General features: G+C 41.6%; 1 protein-coding gene across 1 annotated transcript in view; it reads right to left on the bottom strand.

Moving 5' to 3' along the window:
* Positions 1–19529, bottom strand: part of trpm2 (transient receptor potential cation channel, subfamily M, member 2) — a 28001-nt gene extending 8472 nt beyond the window's left edge. The window contains exons 1-23 of the mRNA XM_078174446.1: positions 19088–19529; positions 18371–18471; positions 17579–17652; positions 17182–17350; positions 16901–17081; positions 14419–14582; positions 14124–14304; positions 13941–14002; positions 13662–13862; positions 11798–11900; positions 9663–9784; positions 8973–9347; positions 8499–8636; positions 6848–6977; positions 6609–6754; positions 6206–6318; positions 4749–4847; positions 3420–3645; positions 3192–3310; positions 2969–3101; positions 2332–2503; positions 1375–1555; positions 1089–1270 (exon numbers count right to left, since the gene is read on the bottom strand). Coding sequence (XP_078030572.1) covers positions 1089–1270; positions 1375–1555; positions 2332–2503; positions 2969–3101; positions 3192–3310; positions 3420–3645; positions 4749–4847; positions 6206–6318; positions 6609–6754; positions 6848–6977; positions 8499–8636; positions 8973–9347; positions 9663–9784; positions 11798–11900; positions 13662–13862; positions 13941–14002; positions 14124–14304; positions 14419–14582; positions 16901–17081; positions 17182–17350; positions 17579–17652; positions 18371–18471; positions 19088–19142 — 3427 coding nt within the window. The 5' untranslated portion in view covers positions 19143–19529. The remainder of the gene's footprint in view (positions 1–1088; positions 1271–1374; positions 1556–2331; positions 2504–2968; positions 3102–3191; positions 3311–3419; positions 3646–4748; positions 4848–6205; positions 6319–6608; positions 6755–6847; positions 6978–8498; positions 8637–8972; positions 9348–9662; positions 9785–11797; positions 11901–13661; positions 13863–13940; positions 14003–14123; positions 14305–14418; positions 14583–16900; positions 17082–17181; positions 17351–17578; positions 17653–18370; positions 18472–19087) is intronic.
* Between the last annotated feature and the right edge of the window lie 499 nt (positions 19530–20028).

Here is a 20028-nt window from a genome sequence, read left to right as displayed (position 1 = left end):
CAGAGACAGTGGAGCCAAGTGGTGGATGAAATCACTCTGACTGGCAGTTACGCTCAGCACAGGAGAAGAGAAACAGAAGTGTGGAAAGCAAACAAACGACTAAAGTCAAGAGGGTGTGAGATCAAAACAAACTTGTCATATTAGGTACAATTTTTTTAAGCCATTGAGCTCCTTAGCTGAAATGGCTAGTTATTTTTTGTGTTACTATTCACTAGCGCACAGAAAATATTATTTAATCTATCAACATTGGGGTGTGTTTTTAAAGTGCTAACTGGCTAGCTAGCATCTTAAATCTGTCTTGTTGGTCTCAAGGCTTCTTTGCAGTGTGTTTGAGTGCAACGTTTTGGCCAAGACACAGGCAACGTGAACGATTCAACGGCCTTTGTTGCCACTAGTTCTCTAATGTTAGTTTGGTGTGTCTCGGTCTTAAGACCTAAGACTGATGACTCAAAAGGACTTGACCTTTTCTATGAAATGTTTGCATTTTTCTTGAGATACTTTTCAGTTATTAACTATCTTATTGGCTGGTCCAGATCAGCAGAATGTCATGACTTGACTTTTCTTACTTGACCGACAGCAGGGACTCAACTTCATTTGCTTGATTTTCCTCACAGTAACTTGTGACTTGCACATGTGTGACTTACTCCCACCTCTGATGATCCCCATTTATAAACACCCACAATTCTACACTTAGATCACAGGATATTAAAAACTGAACCATCCCCATGATGGCTGAGCAAACTCCTTTTTTGTCAAATTACTATTTTCAAGGTCAATGGTGAACCTTCACACTCAAAATAGAGACAATTTCAGAAAACTAGTAATTGTAGAAAGTTGTCATGGAGATGGTTTAGTTGTTTACATGAGACCTAAGTATAAAATTTCACGAGGATAACTGGATGTTTATGACAACAATCTGGCTCCCAAATGCACCACAGTAATCTAAAATCAGTAAGAATGTTATAGTATAATATGTAAAGCTTTTTAACAGAGTGATAAAAGTAAAGCTAGAGAGAAAAGCTGTAGCACATACTATAACAATGAAATCTACTTTCAGCATCTGCAGAAATAAATAATTCAGTACTTACTAAACTCTTTGCTGATGATGGGGGGCCTGCACAGCACCATCCTTCTGATGAAGAGGTAAAGATGGCTGAAGATGATGAAAGGAGGAGGTGCAGCGGGGCGGCTGTGGTACTCCTTGATCAGCTCGTATCTTTGAAACTTCCATATTCTGTCTGTGTTGTCCTGAACTTCCTGGAAGGTAAAGCTGTGCAGGAACACAAAGAGAGCCAGAGGATGAAGAGGGAACATGATTTACAGAGTGGTGAAAACAACAAGGTGTCATCATCTGAAATGCTACAGAGAACGCACTTGAAGATGGCTATGAGCAGGTTGAGCAGCAGTATGTTGGCAAAGAGCAGGTAAACACAAAGCATGATGATGGTGAGCCACTCAGGGAAGGCTGGCATTTGGTTTTCATTCAGCACGGGACACTTGGGCTTCAGAGGATCGGTGCCATTCATGCTGCAGCTGTCTATCTCAAACCCAGCGTCTGCAGAGGGCAAAGAGGTCGTTTTTATTGTGATAATATCTTAATTAAAGGAACAGTTCACCCCAAAATCAAAAATACATATTTTGACTCTTACATGTAGTGCTATTTGTCAATGTCTCTTTCCCGAAATCATGACCCAGTTACTCAAGCTAATCCACAGACCTTGTTGTGAGCAGTTTTGGATAGAAACTATTTTCTTTCCGCTGAACTACATCTTCCAACCGTATTACTACGCAGAAGGAAAAGTGCATCTACTCATGGACAAGAGGCTCGTGCTCCTGACAGTGTGAGATGTAAACACTAATGGAGTCCTCCTTGGCTGAGATGTAATGTTAGCTAGCTAAGTGGTTCTTGGTGAGCTAGCAGTAGATGATTGCTACCATCTGTGTGGTGATACAGTTGGTGGGTGTAGTTCGGTAGAAAGAAAATAGTTCCTACATGAAACTGCTCACAACAAGGTCTGTGGATTATTATGAGTAACTAGGTTGTGATTTCTGGAAAGAGACATTGCTGTTAAGTTTTTCAAATATATTTTTTGGCGCTATGAGCACCACAAACTGAGTGCCATCTAGTTTTATTATATTGGAGAGAAGGCAGACATCTCTACAGCTGATATCTCCAACACTTGGCACCTCACACCAAAACAATCTAGATTGAAAAATAGCACTACAGGTATGAGGAAAAATACGTAGTTTTGATTTTAGGGTGAACTGTCTCTTTAAACAACCAAGTCTGAACTTTGTTAATGTTTGAGAATATTTTCCATCTCCACTCACAATCAATATTTTTGGGAAAATCCCCAAATATGATGAGGTACGGCTCATAAACTGCCCCGCGGAGGATCCAGTCCAGCCGATTGTCATTGTGGATGAGGATGCCTTGTTTGGCCACACCGTAGGCCACCACCCAGATACTCAGCAGGAACATGAAGAAGAACATATCCATCATCTGGAGGACAAACACACATCAGTCACGAGCTCAACACCTAAACTGTGGACACATTTGAAAACCAGTGACATAATGTGTACAGTTTAAACTTCAGAAAGCTGGATTTGTCAGTCTGCATGCTGCCTAAAGCATCACATCTGTATCAGTTTATATATTTAGCACTGACAGGTTTCAGTATCTAAAAGGTTGCCCTGTTGCTCCAGGTGTCATCTCTGCACATTCAGTAACAGGGTCTGACTGACTGAGTGGGAACAAACAGACCAGCTGCAACACTTTATTCAAAAACACCTTTTCATTGAACACTAATTCACATATTCATCTGCAGACACCAGATGGAGGCCCAGTGAGGCAGAAGCCTCTTTTTGTATCAGATAAAAGGTGTTTTGGAGCGAAACACTGTGTTCTGCAGTTGCTCCTGCATTACATCAGGTCAGCATTCATTATATTTGCATGTAAGCCTCTCACCATCCTCCTCACGATGATGATTTTGGGTCCCAGGGTTCTGCTGATAGTGAAGATGGCCATGAGACGCAGGCAGAAGACCACGTAGTCGATGCAGAGGAGGATTTTACCCGCGTAGAACAGCTTGGTCGTGAGTCTGAAATAAAAAAAATTGGTGATTCATAGATAACCAAGAGGGTGGAGAGCACTGACATGGCCTTACAGTGACTGTCTCGGAGGAACTCACCTTAATGCAAGGCCGACAATAAAGAGAATGATGGACAGAACATCTAAAATATTCCACAGGTCCTTGATGTACATCCTGGCTTTCTTACGAAACCCAAAGCCATCAGGATCATGAAACAGCTGAGACAAAAAAGTTAGTTAATTAAGTTAAGTGACGTAGTGATATAAATATTTCTCAGAATAATGCGTACTCTTGGCAACAACATATGTCCCAGCTCCACCCTCTCACCTGTCGGACCTCCTCACACACCAGAGAGAGCAGCCAGATGTAAAGCAGCACCTCCGCAGGAGAGGGCATGGCCTGGAAATCGATCATCAGCACCACAGCAAACAGGAAGAGGAAAGCGAAGTATGAAACAATATTCCAGTAAAACTTGACCTGCGGAGAGCAGTACAGGTGGACCAGCCTGGACCAGCTGCTCAGAGGCCTCAGGCGCTGCAGGCTGGAGGGGAGACTGTGGACAGAAAGGTCACTGCAGGTCAGACACAACTGTGACAGGTCATTTTTCTAAAGTGGCACTTCAGACAGTTCTTTCTTACTCTAAGCTGACCTAAAAAATCACAACTCTGGGAATAACAAAAATGTAATACAGCTGTAAGCGGCAATTTGGGGGTTAAACCAAGAACAGCTGCACAGGATCAAGACCTCTGACAGTTTACAAGACCTGCATTAAAGATAACTAATAGACTTTATGACCATTAGAAAGACACTCATTCTTTTATGGCCAAATATGTGCCAAGCCACAAGCTTCTTCTGCTGTGCTGTCACCCTCTTTTGGTCAACTCTGAGAACATTTTGGAGACATGCATTTTACTAGTTAAAAATATGTACAGATTTTGGTGAAAAACTGTCATTGACTTATGGCCAAATTTTGCACCAGGCCAATGCACTTGTTTGCAATTGTTGGCGCCCCCTTTTGAGTGACTTCAAAATAATTTTACACACATGTTTTAACACTGTTATGAAACATATCCAGAGAGTTTTGTCATGATTGGATGAACACTGTCTGATTTACAGTCAGATTTGTGTTATACAATGCCATTTTTTTTGCATTTGTGGCACCACCTAGTGGTCAATTTAAATGATGCTTGCAGGGTTTGTTTCAGGTGTGTATGTGCACATATCCTGTATGTTTTGTGATGGGTGGCATCATTGATTGGCTTCACACTGGTCGCAAAACCAGAAAGAATCCAGGGGCTTATTGCACAAAACACCTTAAGTTAAAATCTTTCTTAAAGTCCTAGTTAAGGATTCCTCAAAATAAAAACACCCTTAAGTCTTCGCCTTAAGATTTCTTTAAAATGCTCACTTAAGTTTTTATGGTTTTCTCTTTGTCTTGGTCTTATCCTTAAGGAATCCCTGTTACCGCTGTAAAATCTCTTTCAATGCAGTAAATGAGTTATCATTTTTCTTTTGCTAAGGAAACCTGTTAAAGGATTCTGTGCAACTGTGTAAATCCCTCAGCTTAAGAGAAATTCAGCCTTAAATGTCATACTTAGGGAGAAAACTTAAGGTGTTGTTTGTTACCAGTGCATTAAAAGGCGACTGTCTACTTACAGGCCACGAGAATTTGTCCGAAGTGTACTTCCTGTCACTGACTCCACTGTCTTGATTTCCTCGTTCTTATCAGCTTCTCTCTGGAGGACCTCGTCACGTCTGGGGAAAATTATCACTCATTAAAAAATTGTAACAACTTTAAACATTGCTATAGATGAAGTACATGAGTTAATTCAGATATTAAGAGACAAAGAACATGAATCAGTTATGGTCAGCAAAGAAAACAGTAGAAGGGGTGCTGTTGCCATCGGGTGGTGTCATATAAATACAAATGCAAACAAGTGTGCATGTTTAAATAAATAAAACACTACTATAAGACACCAAATGCATGAATCCATGACTGTTACTACTCTTTTATTACTGAGTGTACACAGCGAAAGAAGAAACACAGAAAAAGGAGGAACTACAGAGAGAACAGAGGAAAGGAATGCACTTATCAAACAACACGTCCAAGTGCAAATAAGACCAAAAAAGAAGAGAGAGAGGTTAAACTTTAAGGGCCTGATGAGGACTGAGAGTTAAAATGCATGGAGGCTAAAGTCATTTATTAAGGGCTTTTTAATTTTTACAAGGCAGTGCACCTTGATACTTGTTGGTTATGAGTTATTGATCACAAAGCAACGCACATGTCTAACTTCTCTCTGTCTTTTTTTGTCACATAATAGGAACTACAGTATTTTCACTGTTCTGCACAACAGCTTCAGACCCTTATATAACAAAGAGTCCACTGGTTACATTGACACACCAAGCTGACAGTTGATTGTCAATCACTGTCAGGCCGTCGTCAGGCTCGGTGTCGGCATCAGTGTCTGTCGCTCTAGTTTTTGTGGTGTATCCCTGACTGTTGGCACTAGTCGGCCCTTGCTGGCCCTTGTCAGCTGTTTTTGGCTGATTCAGCATGTTGAATAGCCACCGGACCTGGTGGAGCCCATGAATGAGTGATGTCACTTTGACTGGTGGTTCAGCTCAGTGAACGAGAAAAGAAACACAAGTAAGGAAAGCAAAGGATTGACTTAAGTCAAGAGGGCCTGAGACTGAAACAAACTCGTTCTATTAGGTAAGATTATGTATCTAGCCATTGAGTTCTTTGCAGAAACGGTTTGTAAATGTTTGTGAGATTCTTCACTAGCACATGGTTGATATAATTTGTTCTTTCAACATCGGGTTGTGTTGTTAATGTGCTAACTGGCTAACTAGCGTCTTGAATCCATCCTGTTGGTCCTCAAGTTTCCCTTTTTGAATAATGAATACAGACTACTGCTGCCTGCTGGTATGGAGAGTTATTTCCTCTGACACAGGTGCAGAATGTATGTGTTAGTCGGCTGTTGGTTTTGTGCACTGGTGCAATTTTTAGGCCAAGACACAGGCAACATGAGGCGACGTGACAGTCACCCTTCATCACCACTAGTTCTTTAATGTTGGTTTGGTGTGTCTGGGCCTTTACAAGTAGGACTCACCTGAAAACCAGAAAGCCAGTGTAGATAAGAGGGAAAAAGACCATGCAGATGAGCACCCTCCACACTGGGTTGTCCACTGACAGCTCACCACACCAGATCTGTGTCAGAAGAGCCTTGAAGACAAACATGCCATCAGACTGAATCTGCAGCAGTTAATTTTGTTCAGATTATATACTCATGACTCATATCTGGGTGTCAAAACAAAGTCTCATTTATCAGGTTAAATCTACTTCTTCTTCCCCAAAAGGTTTTGTATTTCAACACAGATGAGCAGTGAATGTTCATCGTTATGGTGCAAACAGATGTCAAATATTTCAAGTTTCCAGATTTCAAGATGCGCTCCTGCATTCTAAAACTGTTGAAAGAAAAGCGCCTGAAGATAAACCTGAAAGTCTGCTCCTACCTGAACACCTGACTGAGCTACAAAGCTTTTATCATCTGCCTCCAGTGCCAGCCTCAGGCACGTCGTCCTTCCCCAAAACGGAGACGCACGTGTCAGCAACTTCCGAGCCCGCTCTTCGTCGCTGATGTGGCACTCACCGAACACACCTGGGAAACACACGCACAACAAAGACAAATGCTAACCTTGTAACATCTCTATGTTTACATCATAAACTACTCACTGTGTTTGTAGTATTTTACCAATGGCGTGTTTCTCATAGTGATCGGCGAGCTCTTTCATGGCCTCTGCCTCGTCTGCATCACTTTCTTCCTCTGTCATGGTCTTCAGGATCTTACTGGCGGCCAGAGCAGCTGACATGCAGTCTCTACACTGTGCACATGCAGATACAGAAAAATAGATGAATAGATATTTTGGAAAAACTACATGTCACATTTCTTAAGTATACCCTAAAAAATTGAAAGTTATAAAGGGCTGGATAGAAACCAGAGGATCTGCAACCTTTATTGTTTGTGAGAGAAGTATCATACACTCACTTGCCACTTTATTAGGTACACCTGTTCGACTGCTCATTATTGCAAATAGCTGCAACTCAATGCATTTAGGCATGTAGACATGGTCAAGACGACCTGCTGAAATTCAAACTGAGCATCAGAATGTGGAAGAAAGGTGATTTAAGTGACTGAAGGTGGCATGGTAGTTGGTGCCAGATGGGCTGGTCTGAGTATTTCAGAAACTGCTGATCTACTGGGATTTTCACACACAACCATCTCTAGGGTTCACAGAGGATGGTCTGAAAAAGAGAAAATATCCAGTGAGCGACAGTTCTCTGGGTCAAAATGTCTTGCTGATGCCGGAGGTCAGAGGAGAATGGCCAGACTGGTTGAGGATGATGGAAGGGCAACACTGACTCAAATAACCACTCGTTACAACCTAGGTCTGCAGAAGACCATCTCTGAACGAACAATACGTCCAACCTTGAAGGAGATGGGCTACAGCAGCAGAAGACCACACCAGGTGCCACTCCTGTCAGCTACAGGAAACTCAGGCTACAGTTTGCACAGGCTCACCATAATTGGACAATAGAAGATTGGAAAAATGGTGTTTGGTTTGATGAGTCTTGATTTCTGCTACGACATTCAGATGGTAGGATCAGAATTTGGTGTAAACAACATGAAAGCATGGATCCATCCTGCCTTGTATCAAGGGTTCAGGCTGGTGGTGGTGGTGTAATGGTGTGAGGGATATTTTCTTGGCACACTTTGGGCCCCTTAGAACCAGCTGAGCATGGTTTAAACACCACAGCCTACCTGAGTGTTGTTGCTGACCGTGTCCATCCCTTTATGACCACAGTGTACCATCTTCTGATGGCTACTTCCAGCAGGATAACGCACCATGTCACAAAGCTCAAATCATCTCAAACTGGTTTCTTGAACATGACGATGAGTTCACTGTACTCCAGTGGCCTCCACAGTCACCAGATCTCAATCCAATAGAGCACCTTTGGGATGTGGTGGAACGGGAGATTCACATCATGGATGTGCAGCCGACAAATCTGCAGCAGCTGTGTGATGCTATCATGTCAATATGGACCAAAATCTCTGAGGAATGTTTCCAGCACCTTGTTGAATCTACGCCAAGAAGAATTACAGCAGTTCTGAAGGCAAAAGGGGTCCAACCCAGTACAAGCAAGGTGTACTTTATAAAGTGGCCGGTGAGCGTATTTTGTTTTAATCTAGGAAAGTAAGCATAATGAATTATAGAGAAAGGTATTTTCAAAAGTATAATTTAAACCACCCATCTATGTTTGAATTAATTTTGTTATTACAACCAGATAAAAAAAATTAAATGAAAGAAAGAGGCAGCGCCACACACGCAACACTTTTTAATCACCTGCTCCCAGGCAATTTCAGCCAGCTCCTTATTGTTCTGGACGATAGCCCAAAGGAAGAGGTCTGTGGCTGGGTCCCTCTGTGCTTCACCATCATCCTCCCTGAGTGGAGCTTGAGAATTCGTCGGACTTTTAGACATCTACATGAAAAGTAAAGAAATGTGTTGCATTAAATGCATGGTTTATGGATGTAGCCATATATCACAAGTCCAAATCCTCCCAAGGCATGTACAGACACCAAATTGTATTATTAATATTTCATTTTTTTAAGCTAACTGTTTAATTATAATATGTTTGTTTAATGATTAATTGTATAATAAAACCCACAGTTACCAGAATGAATACAGAGAACATGACCTCAGCATCTTACACACCACAACCCTAATTTGATTAGTAGGTATATAAAGTATGAAGCACCTATTTTTGGTTGTCAAACTACATTAATTCAGTCATAGATGATGAATAAACAGACTCACTGATACAGACGTTTCCTCCAAAGACATATTGAAGCTGTATGTCATGGTGGAAGGATGGTAGAGGGCCTTGGTGAAACTGCCCAGCAGGTGGCGCACCTCATCAGACACATGAGTCAAGGAGATCATTTCGCCTTGCCCTGAGTGAGCTCTGTGCCTCATGCGGAGCGCTCTTCTCCTGCTGCGGCAAGCACTGTGGACCCGCTTGGCCAGCTTGCGGAGAAAGATGCAGCCGGGCAGCTGTTTGTAGAGCTCCGACAGAGTTTCATCCTCCTGCAGGAAGTCCCTCAGATTCACGCCGTTCTCCAGCAGCAGACTCACAAACTCAGGCTTGTTGCCAACCAGGGCTGAGAACATGGCCCAGTGGAGGTCACTTGACTGGAGGGGAACCAGACAGGAGGACACAACAGTTGGTCAGAGCAACACACTTTTATAATTTGATGTAGAAAAGTATTGAGGTTATCATACAGGGAGGATTGTCCAAAATTAGATAATTATGTAAAGTGACTGGGAGAGCAGTGTGGACTGTGGAGAGACAGACAAAGTTTTATGATAGTATTCATATGATTATATGACACAATAATCCACTGCCCCTTGCATCATAAAAGGTTTATGATATGAAATCTCCATGTACAAATTAACAACTATCACATGATCACTTGTTTCGGTATGTTGTATGACAGGCCAACTCACCTTCCACTGGCTCTCCTCAGTAAAGATCTCAGTCTCAGCTATGTCCACTCGGTTCCAGGCTATAGCCAGCTCCAGCTGCCTTTTCCAGGACTCGATTCCTAGTGACTCGCTGGTCCTTGAAGCTAAGTGGATACACAATTTATGTCACACTCAATTCTGTTTACACTGCGTCAGCAGACTGATAGAACGCTGGAGAGATGAAACCTTTCTGTTACAAGACAGTCTCTCTATATTTCCGATTATCCACTCTCCTCAGTCCAGGCATTTTTACTCTACAAAGATGCATTCAACTTCCATAATGGCCTATCCTGTTAGGGGTCACGGGAGGGCTGGAGCCTATCCCAGCTGACATTGGGCAAGAGGCAGTGTACACCCAGGACAGGTCACCAGACTACCACAGGGCTGACACATAGAGACAGACAACCATTCACACACACATTCACACCTATGGGCAATTTAGAGTCACCTATTAACCTGCATATCTTTAGACTGTGGGAGGAAGCCGGACAACCCGGAGAAAACCCATGGGGAGAACATGCAAGCTCTGCACAGAAGGGCTCCCCCACCCTGGGATTGAAACCATCTTGCTGTGAGGCAGCAATGCTAACCACTGCACCACCATGCTGCCCACGAAGTCTAGGTCACAATTAAGGTCATTAAGTCACAATTTCTCACACTACATAGTGAAAATGAAATTGCTATTTTCTCCAGTCAGGGTTCCCACATATTTTTACCAATGAATTTTCAAAACTTTTCCATAGCTTTTCAATAATATTTGACCAAATTTAGTTTAATAGTTTAAAATTAGTAGACCTATGGTGATACAGCAAAATTATTAATTATTAATTAATTAAATTAATAATGCAAGGGAAGTACTTTGTGTAACATTAGACATGTTTTGGAATTTTTATGAACATAATTTAAACAATAGCAAAAATACTGTATATTCAAAACTTTCCCAAATCACTCCATCCATCCATTTTCATCCGTTTATATGGGACTGGGTAGCGGGGGCAGTGGGGGCAATGCTGTTCCAAAGCATTTCCTGGCCTGGAAAACAGTTGGTTTTTTTTAAAAAAATGTATTAACCTTTCCTGGAATTTCATGACTGTGGGACCCTAAACAGTTAAACCCCAAAGATAATATACTATGGGGACAGTTTGGGGGGATAGTGCACCCAAAAATGGAAACTGTAGTTTTAGAGGTTTTAATGTTTTAATCTGGGGCGCCGTCAGCCTGCATTAGGTGGAATTGTGTTGCTACCCCCTCTCCCCTGGGATCTCTGCAAGGGATGTGAGGACTCTAAAACTTCACCTGAGCCTCCCTTGACATATGGGTGAGTAGATAATGGCTGAATTTTCATTTTTGGGTGCAATATCCCTTTAATCGACGACATCTGCTGTCTTTTTTAGTCTGTGGCGACAAAGTTCATTGATGAGCCTTTTTTTTAAGACTATATAATTTTATGTACAGCATTAAAGTGTTGAAACAATTAGTTTAGTTATCAATTTGATAAATTGCTAGAAAATCAATCATCAATAGTTCCAGCTTTTCAAATGGGATGATTTGCCACTGTACTCCATTTATATTTCCCACATCCTTTAAGGAACAGGACAACTGCCTGGAAATGCACTTTAATTACTGTTAACAGAACTCAGAGATGGAAACTACGGGCAAAGCGGTTTAGATAAAATGATTAACCATCGCAAGCAAACTCTAAGTGAATGTCCAGTGTGGTGGACTCACTTTTAGTGCACTTTGGCTCAGTTTACTTTATAACATTATGCATTTAATGTCCTCTAAATCTTTCTCAAGATGAGCACAAGGAGGAATATGTTTGCAAGAAGCATTACATTGCTTTTATAAATACATAAATGTGGCTATCGATATCTGTCTGTATAGAAAAGCAGTCGTTAAGGTGAAAATATCTGCAAGAATATCTGTGTTGGTTTTGGATGTCGGCACACTTGATACCGCAGTCTAATCACTTTTCTGAGAAGCAACATTATATTTGCTAAGAGCTGGTTTGGCACCAAGCCTTTCCTGCTTTATACTTGATGGTGTGTCAGATGCCGACAGTCAGTCCAGTCTGGTACTGAGCATCTGTGTGAAAACCAACAGAAAACTAGCCCTACCTTTGAGAAGCGCTTGAAGAATAGCCACATCCACATCCCCGTGATTGTCCTCGCCTATTCTGTATATTGTCAGTAAGTGAGGCATCCTGATGATATCCTGAATCTGGTACAGAAAGCAGACACAATGCATAGGGTTTCACATCAAACCTGGATTCATCAAGAGCCAAGAGAGTCTTACCAAAGGACCAGAAGTTCACAAGGTGTCAAGAGTTCAATGTTGTATCCTGGATCTCAACCTTTAGCCTTGAAAGAAATCAGTAAAATTTTGAAAGAAATTCTAAAATCATCAGGTTGTCAAAGAAGGGAGGCTGAGACAATGATGATATCATCATGTCTCATTTGTTAAAGGAATACTTTGCAGTGAGAGGAGAATCCAAAGAAGGCAAACATTCTTCATAAACTGAAGTAAACGCTGACCACATTTTACATACAGTAAAACTATGTCAAAATACCTGTTAACAACTTGTCCAGTATAATCCAAGTCTTATTTGTTCAGCTGTATGCTTACTACGTCCCACACACATGCGTTTTTGTTTCAACATTATGATTTAAAACACATCAGTACAAACAGTCGCAGGCTAAGTATGCACATGCATTTGAACTTTGCCCAAGTGGAGCTTATATGCATGTGGGTATTCAGGCACCGTTAGGGCTTACTACTTGAAGGCAGAAGTGTTTTATATAGTAAGGTTTTAGTGAAGTGCATGTGTTTGGGAAGGACCGAGCATATAATTGGATAAATCAGACTTGGATTATACTGCACAAGTTGTGTGAGAGTTTGTAAATGGATGTTTTGATATTGTTTTGCTGTTGTTAAATGGTTCACCCATGGCTGACTTCAATTACTGAAGAATATTCGCCTTTTTATGATTCTACATTCAGTCTGGAGGCATGTGAGTTTTCTTCATGAATTCAACATAACACATGGTGATATACAAATGGTTATTTTGTGGGTTCAGTTTTCTTTTATGATCTTTGATTGAGAAAAAGAACAGGAAACATTAGAGGATCTAGAACTGAGCCTTGTGGCACACCACAACTGAGATGAAAAGTGTAGGATGAAGCATCACTGATGGTATTATAAACTATTCTATGATTGAGGTATTACTGGAATGAGACCAGAGCCACATTAAAGGTATTAAGCAAGATGTTACGGTCCACAGAATCAAATGCAGCACTATAGTCCAGTAATAACAGTATGGAGCAGTCACCATCATCAGCTACTACCAGATTGTAAATAACCCCCAGGAAGGCAGTTTCTGTGCCTCTGATCTATATCAAGACTGAAATTTCTCAAAAATATTTACAATGACTATAAATAACACTTTTTAATTTAGATAGTATATTTTTTTAGCCATGGTTCTGGGGCTCTATTCTTATTGTTCACCAAGAGAAGTCTCTTGCCATGAAATTTTATACAGACCTAGGAACTACTGACTTTGGTGATTTTCAAAATAAAGCCTTCTTAAGTTTAAAATCACATTATTTTTGCAAGGGGAGCAGTGCGGGGGCCAGGCAGAGACTGTATCAGGGTGGCCGTATCCCCCAACCCCCCAAACCCTTGCGCCATTGTTCTAGTGCCACCATGAGGTTGACATTTTTGGTTCCAAGTGAAATGTCTTGACAACTATGGGATGGATTACCATTAAATTTGTACTTTCACAGTCCCCAGGAGATGAGCTGTAATAAGATTAAATCCCTGTCACCAGCATCGGATCAAAATTTCATTTCTGTGAGCATTCTGATGTGAGCATTTAGCTTAAAGCTCAGCTGTGACCAGGTTAAGCAGAGACTCTTGTTTGTAAGAAAAAAACCCAGTAGTGATCAGACTGTAATTGCTGAAGTAGTCAGTATGTTTTAATACCTTCTTGGTCCATTCTATGATCCTGAGGTCGGGGAACTTTTCATACTCTAGGCCAAAGAACTTTTTCATTAACTGGTGGATGAGGGCGATGGTGACCCGGGTCACTGGTAGTCCTGCCACCTGTGCGATCACATCTGCTATTCTCCCAGAGCCCTCCAAGATCACACATGGTGTACCATTCAGCATGGCATTATAGATGGTCTAAGAGGAGAAACACAAGACAGTCAGACAAGACAGACACAGAGACAGAGACAGAGAGAGAGAAAACTGATGACTCACATTCAGAGTGCCTGGCCCTCCATCCAAAACCACACACACCACAGGGATGGTCACACCACTCTCTGAAGGTTAGACAATAAAAAATCAATATCAAAAGGAGGACTGATTAAAAAAAAATCAGATTTGAGATGTTATCTGTGACAGCTGGCTGCTTTTGTAAACGTTGCATTAGCTATTTTTAACCTTTGTTTCCAAGACGCTTTCTGGAGATGCATTTTTCCAGTTGGCTACGCAGTTCAATCTCCACACCATAGTGTCCATGTCTCCCATCGTCTACCAGCAGGAAGTGGGTGTGGTTGTTATCGAGGCAGGAGAGCCGGCCCTGACCCTTTATGTCCATTAAATAATGGGCTGGAAAACAACCCTGCAGCCAAACAAGAGGAGGAGAGACGGGAAGGCAGAGGAAGATGTATGTTATGCAGGTGATGAATCTCACCAAAAGAAAGAGACAAACGATGTGTGAATGTGTTTAACGTACCTCTGGATGCACCAAAGCGTCCCTGTTGTGAATAATTCCCCATGTTGCCACACCGATAGCCACGATCTGGCCTTGCATAGAGCTGCTTAGGGCATAGTCCCTCACAGCCTGCCCTACATGCTTCATCACACCAGTGTGCGTACCACCGGTGATGATCCACGCACCTGTGTACAACATGGGTCCCAATTCAGTACTACATACTGTACAGACAACAAATGTCCACATATTTTGGGTTAATAAGTAAGCTATATTTAAAATATGTCTCAATACTATGTGGCCCAAAATATTTGGACACCCAAACATATGTGATTGTTAAACATGCCATTGAAAACCTAGGCACATTAGAGGAATAGATTACTGAAGTCTGGAGTCTCTGCTGGTTGCTTGATAATCTCATAGTGTTGAGTAATTCCACATACATAACCCCAAATAAAACCTAAAGTTGTTTTTCTTATACTTTAATTTTTGTACGAATTACACAAATGTTCTGTAACATGTTAGTCAGTGAGCTGTAGAGGTGCTGGCAGCTTTTATTATTTTCAGAGAGAGCCAGGCTAACTGTTCCCCCATGCTAAGCTAACTGACTGCTGGCTGTAGTCTCATATCCTAAATACAAATATAAGAGTGGTATCAATGTTCTGTCTAACTTTCAGCAGGAAAGCGAATAGATGTGTTTCCCAAAATATAAAATTGCTCCTTTAATATGCACAATATCTCCACAATATTTTGGAAGCTAGCAGAAGGGATGTGCTCCCCTTTAGCCTCTAATTGGGTTAGATGATGAGACCTAGCTCGCAGTTAGTGTTCTGTTTAATTTCAGAGGTGATCATTTGGGTTGAGGTCGGAGTCTGTGCAGGCATATTCAATTTCTTCAACACCATCCTTGGAAAAAAAAGGCTCATGAATTATGTTGTGTGTACAAATTTGAAAGCACACTACTGTCTTAAATATCACTGCATCCTGTAGCATTAAAGGTATAGTATGCAGGATTGTCTGTTACTGTTTCTAAAAAAATGCTCTCCAGCGAATGTAAAAGTAAAAGTCGACCCCAGATACGCTCTCGTTCTGCCTCTATATTTGCTTTTTTTTTTTTTTTTAACAGCGCTTTGTCTTTTGAATGCCTGCTGCTCACAGTGTGGCACCTGGTCCCTACCTATTTATAAAGCCCTGACCTTATCTGAGAGCTGTGGGGGTTCACACCCATAAATGTCGCAAAGACAGAAAACAAGAATCAAATCAAAGCTGCAAGCAACAATGAATGGGCCCTTGCACCGCCGCACAACTCAGAGGTGCTGGAAGGATGCCGGCTGATGTAACTCTCCTTTTTATGAAAGTCAGACTGTGTATGCAGGAGTGAGATGGTATATCCTTCATGGAGTGTGGCCATTGGAAAGACCTACTTCACATTTTGTACCACTTTCTGTGTCCACTATGTGGTGCTGGAAAATACTACTTACAGCCTATGTCATGTTGCTGTAAATCAATTTTATATCCCACCATGCAAATTTCAGGTAAATCAAAAGATAACTGTCTGACAAATCTTACTTCCTGTTGCCAGTCGGTTGCGCACCTAATGTGCATGTAGGTGGCTTGGGATCTGTAGCCTCATAAAACATATGAAGTTTGACATTTGACACCTCAGCATGGTCACGTGGTTTGACGAAAACGCAAGCTTCAAGCAGCTTTTAATCTCCAAGGTTTTCAGATGGTACAGACGGAATTTGAAGTCAATCGGATCAAATCTGTAGGGGGAGTTCATTAAAGTATGACCCCTGGAAGCCCCTCAAAAATGTGATTGGTTTGAAGGAAGAAGAAGAAGAAGAAGAAAAATCCCTTGGATTTCAATAGGGTCCTCACACTGCGTGGTGCTCGGGCTCTAATCATAATAAATACAGGCAGAGGGCAGAGTCTCTGCAGAAAAATACACCACCACACATAAGGGAAGAGAACTTCTGCCACCAAATGTACACAGAAGTACATGGACACAGACCCCACTCACTACTGTACAGAATACACTCATCTTTCTAGTGTACTGTTTTGGCAGTCAGCAGACAAGCAACTATCAGATATCAATCAAACAGGCTGTGGCTTATAAAAGCTCCTGCCAACTCAACTCTGGGCAAAATGATTTTCCTAGTAAATAATTAATCTGTTTGCTACATCTTTGTGGCGCTACCAACCACAGTTTGTTTTTCACTTTTTACTCTGGCTGTAAGTAGCTGTGTAGCTGAGAACTTTGACGTAACCAAACGCAACACACAACACAATTCCAGTTAAATTGTAAGCATTATGAAATGTGACACAGTCATTAACATTAGTAAGCAGTGAATGAGGAAGTGCTAGTTCAGGCAGAAGAAGTGGACCTTTGAGGCGTTTACAGTATGTTTTACCACTCACAGACGGCCACACACTACAACTACACGTGTACTTATAAAACACATGCTTCCACAGACGCTCTGGCTAATCATCATCTGAGGCTGACCTGTTGTCTGGGCCACTTTGATAAGACCTCTGTGGAACACGTTCTTGAGTCGAGCCTTCAGGTAGAAGTTCTTGGCCCCTCCGGTCACTGAGATCAGCAGGTTGGGAGGGGACAATTTCCACTGCTCAGTCAGTAACTGGTACAGGATTTCTGGGCTGGTGTCTGTGGACACTCGTACATACTGTGAACCACAGAGGGAGGTAAAGGTGAGGATAAAGACACACAGGTACACATTCACATGTTATTGTTGTTGTTAAAGTGGACGTAAGGCATGGTTTCACCTTGCCAGTCTTCTGTCCCAAACCACCAAAGCTGATGTCTCCAAAAGCATCAGTGGGCACTTCGCGGATATGTCTGTGTCTGTCCCACGACTCGCCTGTGAAGTCCTCGGGCTTGATGGCTTCATCCACATGTTCTGTCTTTGAGTAGCCACACTTACATGCATCCTCTCTGGTGGAGAAACAACAACAGTGCTCACAATGTTTCCATGAAGACAGACAGTTTGAGGGAAGTGACATAACATTAACACAGCTGCCCTCAGAGCTACTGAGGGTGATGCCTCCTCTCACATAAACACAACAGATGCTACAGCATTACTATGCAGCAGCAGCAGCAGCAAACTACAAGGTCACTTCAGAGACTTACATCCCTAACACAGCACACAGTAGCTTCCCCTACCTGACACCTTTTTCATAGAAGCAGCATTCCCTCTTGTTGATGTTCTCCTTGGTCCAGTAGGCGAAGGCGCAGCGCTGGAAGGAAGGGGAGAGAGAAAGGTGCTGAGAGGGTTTGGCTGCACTGATCGCCAGACTATGAACCAGCCGTGACTCCACCTCAGTCATCCTGGATGCAACATGGGGGGGCTAATGGTGCACAGACCTGCCTCAGGCTGCGAGCTGACTGACAGTGTGTGAGTGGAGGCTCTGCAGTCAGTGCTGTGGGTGCTGGCTCACACTCAGCACTGCATCGGTGATGTCAGAGGCAAGCTGAGGCTGAGCGGACTGCTGAAACCGGACTAAAGCTTCCAGCTACGGGACAGACGGTATCTGGGCGCCAGCTCTGGATCGATAAATAACTGTGCTACTGAGAGTGGATTCATTTCATGCCATTTTAATCCTAAAACAGGAATACTTGTATAATCTATCCATCATTAACAAAAAGCTAGATGGTGATGAAAGATCACATAAAATCAAAACAATTAGTTGAACTTGCAAGCAAGGGTTTTTCACAAATTCTGTCCTAAATTCAATGTTGGAAAGTAACTAAGTACATTTCAGGAAGTCCTGTAGTCTTACTTTTTTTTTAGTATTTTACATGAGCCTTTCCATTGTATCGTACTTCACTCCATTACATTTATTTAACTGCTATGGTAACCTTTTTTAGATTAAGATTTTGCATGGAAAACATATTACCAGTGTATAAAATATGACGCATTAGTAGTTAGTATCACACTGACAAGCAAACACTCACCTTTTTAAAACGAGTAACCACCCGACATAGCTCAAGTTTGTGCTGCCGCACCTGCTCGATTTGCTCTGGGTGAATCTTACTCTCTAACTTAGGCAGCATTTCTGAAGAAGTAAAAAAAAAAATTGTCTAGTTAAAATCTTTCGCTTGGAAGAAGTGCTTCATGTGGAGGAAGTCTGAAGAGACAAAAGGCAGAGAGTGCATCTTGTCAGTTATAGACTCCTCTTTTATAAAGCCTGCAGAGCCTTTAGTATTCTGACATATGCCTTTATATTGCTGACATGTGACCTGCTCTGCATTAGCTCCACTTCCTCTACTGAGGCTCCAACTTCAGCAAATGGATTTTCAATTAGATCTGTGCCCACAATACCACATATTAAAAATCCACACTAACCCGTTGATTCAGTCATCAGATCCTGCTGTGGCAGTAAATCCTTTGTGATCTCAACTGGTCAGAGAGAGTGTAACTGCCTTGTTTTATTGCACTGATTGCTCCACCCTCTCAAAACAATAATAACCTCCTACCATCGAGGTCATCTGCTGTCCACTCAGGCCTCACATTACCAACAAACTTGGATTGTGATTTAAAATTGTGAGATTAACACAGTTTGATTTCACACATGTACCTTTACACATCTCAGCCAGTGTTTTCATCTCTCATTTTGCAAACATTAGTAAAAAAAAAACACTCATAGTATCATTTATCATAGTTAACATTACCTTTTTTGCTGCCTTCAGATCTGCCTTTCACTTGGATGATCCACTGCAACAACATGAAGTCGCTTCTCGTGTCTAACTTGACAAAACACACACTTTTATGCGTGTGAAGAGCTATGTTTCATGTCCTTTGCCAGGCGTGTTGCCAGGTGACACCTCCAGAGTATTCAACTAGGGATCTTGTTACTCAACGGAGCTTTGATTGGCTCTTAGCAGCTATTATATACTTGTGTTTATGGTTGTCATTCAGTACAACTATCAGGCACAGTCCAGGTATTTATCTGGTACACAGCACTATTTATACAGCACAAAGAGCATCGAGTGTCCAGGAAATCTGTTTTTGTCATTAAATAAAGTTAGTAGGTGTGATAACTACTGCTGCAAAAAGAGGGAGGCATGTCAAATTATTTTTTAAGCACTGGGGAGGAAGTTATGTTTTCTATTTTGGCTCAGGGGAGGGGCATACACATTTAAATGGTTGTATTTTATATTTATTTTAGCAGTGATTTTGAAAGAAAACTTGCCCTCCAAACCAGCGGGCATGTTTTCTTAAAAAAAAAAAAAAATCTCCAAAATTAGATCATTTATCACAGCCAAAAACTGTAAAAACATAACTTATTATTCAATTTTCAAAATTCCGACGGTTCTTGAACACATTATATGGAAAAAAACCCTGGTTTCATCAGACAAAAAACATGACCAAATTTGAGCTTAAAAGTCTGATAGTTCACCAAAATCACCTGATTCTACAGTATGTCTCATTTAAAAGTTATCCAAAAATAAACGTTTGCACAAACTAACCAGCCTGCACAACAACACTGAAAAAACAAGTTTTTTTTCAATTTAAAAAAAAGAGTACAAGGCACATGATTTTCATAATATGGAGGTGGACTCAAGTACATAAGAAAATTAACAAATAAGTCTTGAAGGAAAGAGAAGAAAAC

Source organism: Epinephelus lanceolatus, chromosome 14, assembly GCF_041903045.1.
Source record: "Epinephelus lanceolatus isolate andai-2023 chromosome 14, ASM4190304v1, whole genome shotgun sequence".
Taxonomy (NCBI): Eukaryota; Metazoa; Chordata; class Actinopteri; order Perciformes; family Serranidae; genus Epinephelus; species Epinephelus lanceolatus.
Note: the sequence above shows the minus strand (reverse complement) of the source record. Positions and strands in the feature narration are given on the sequence as shown.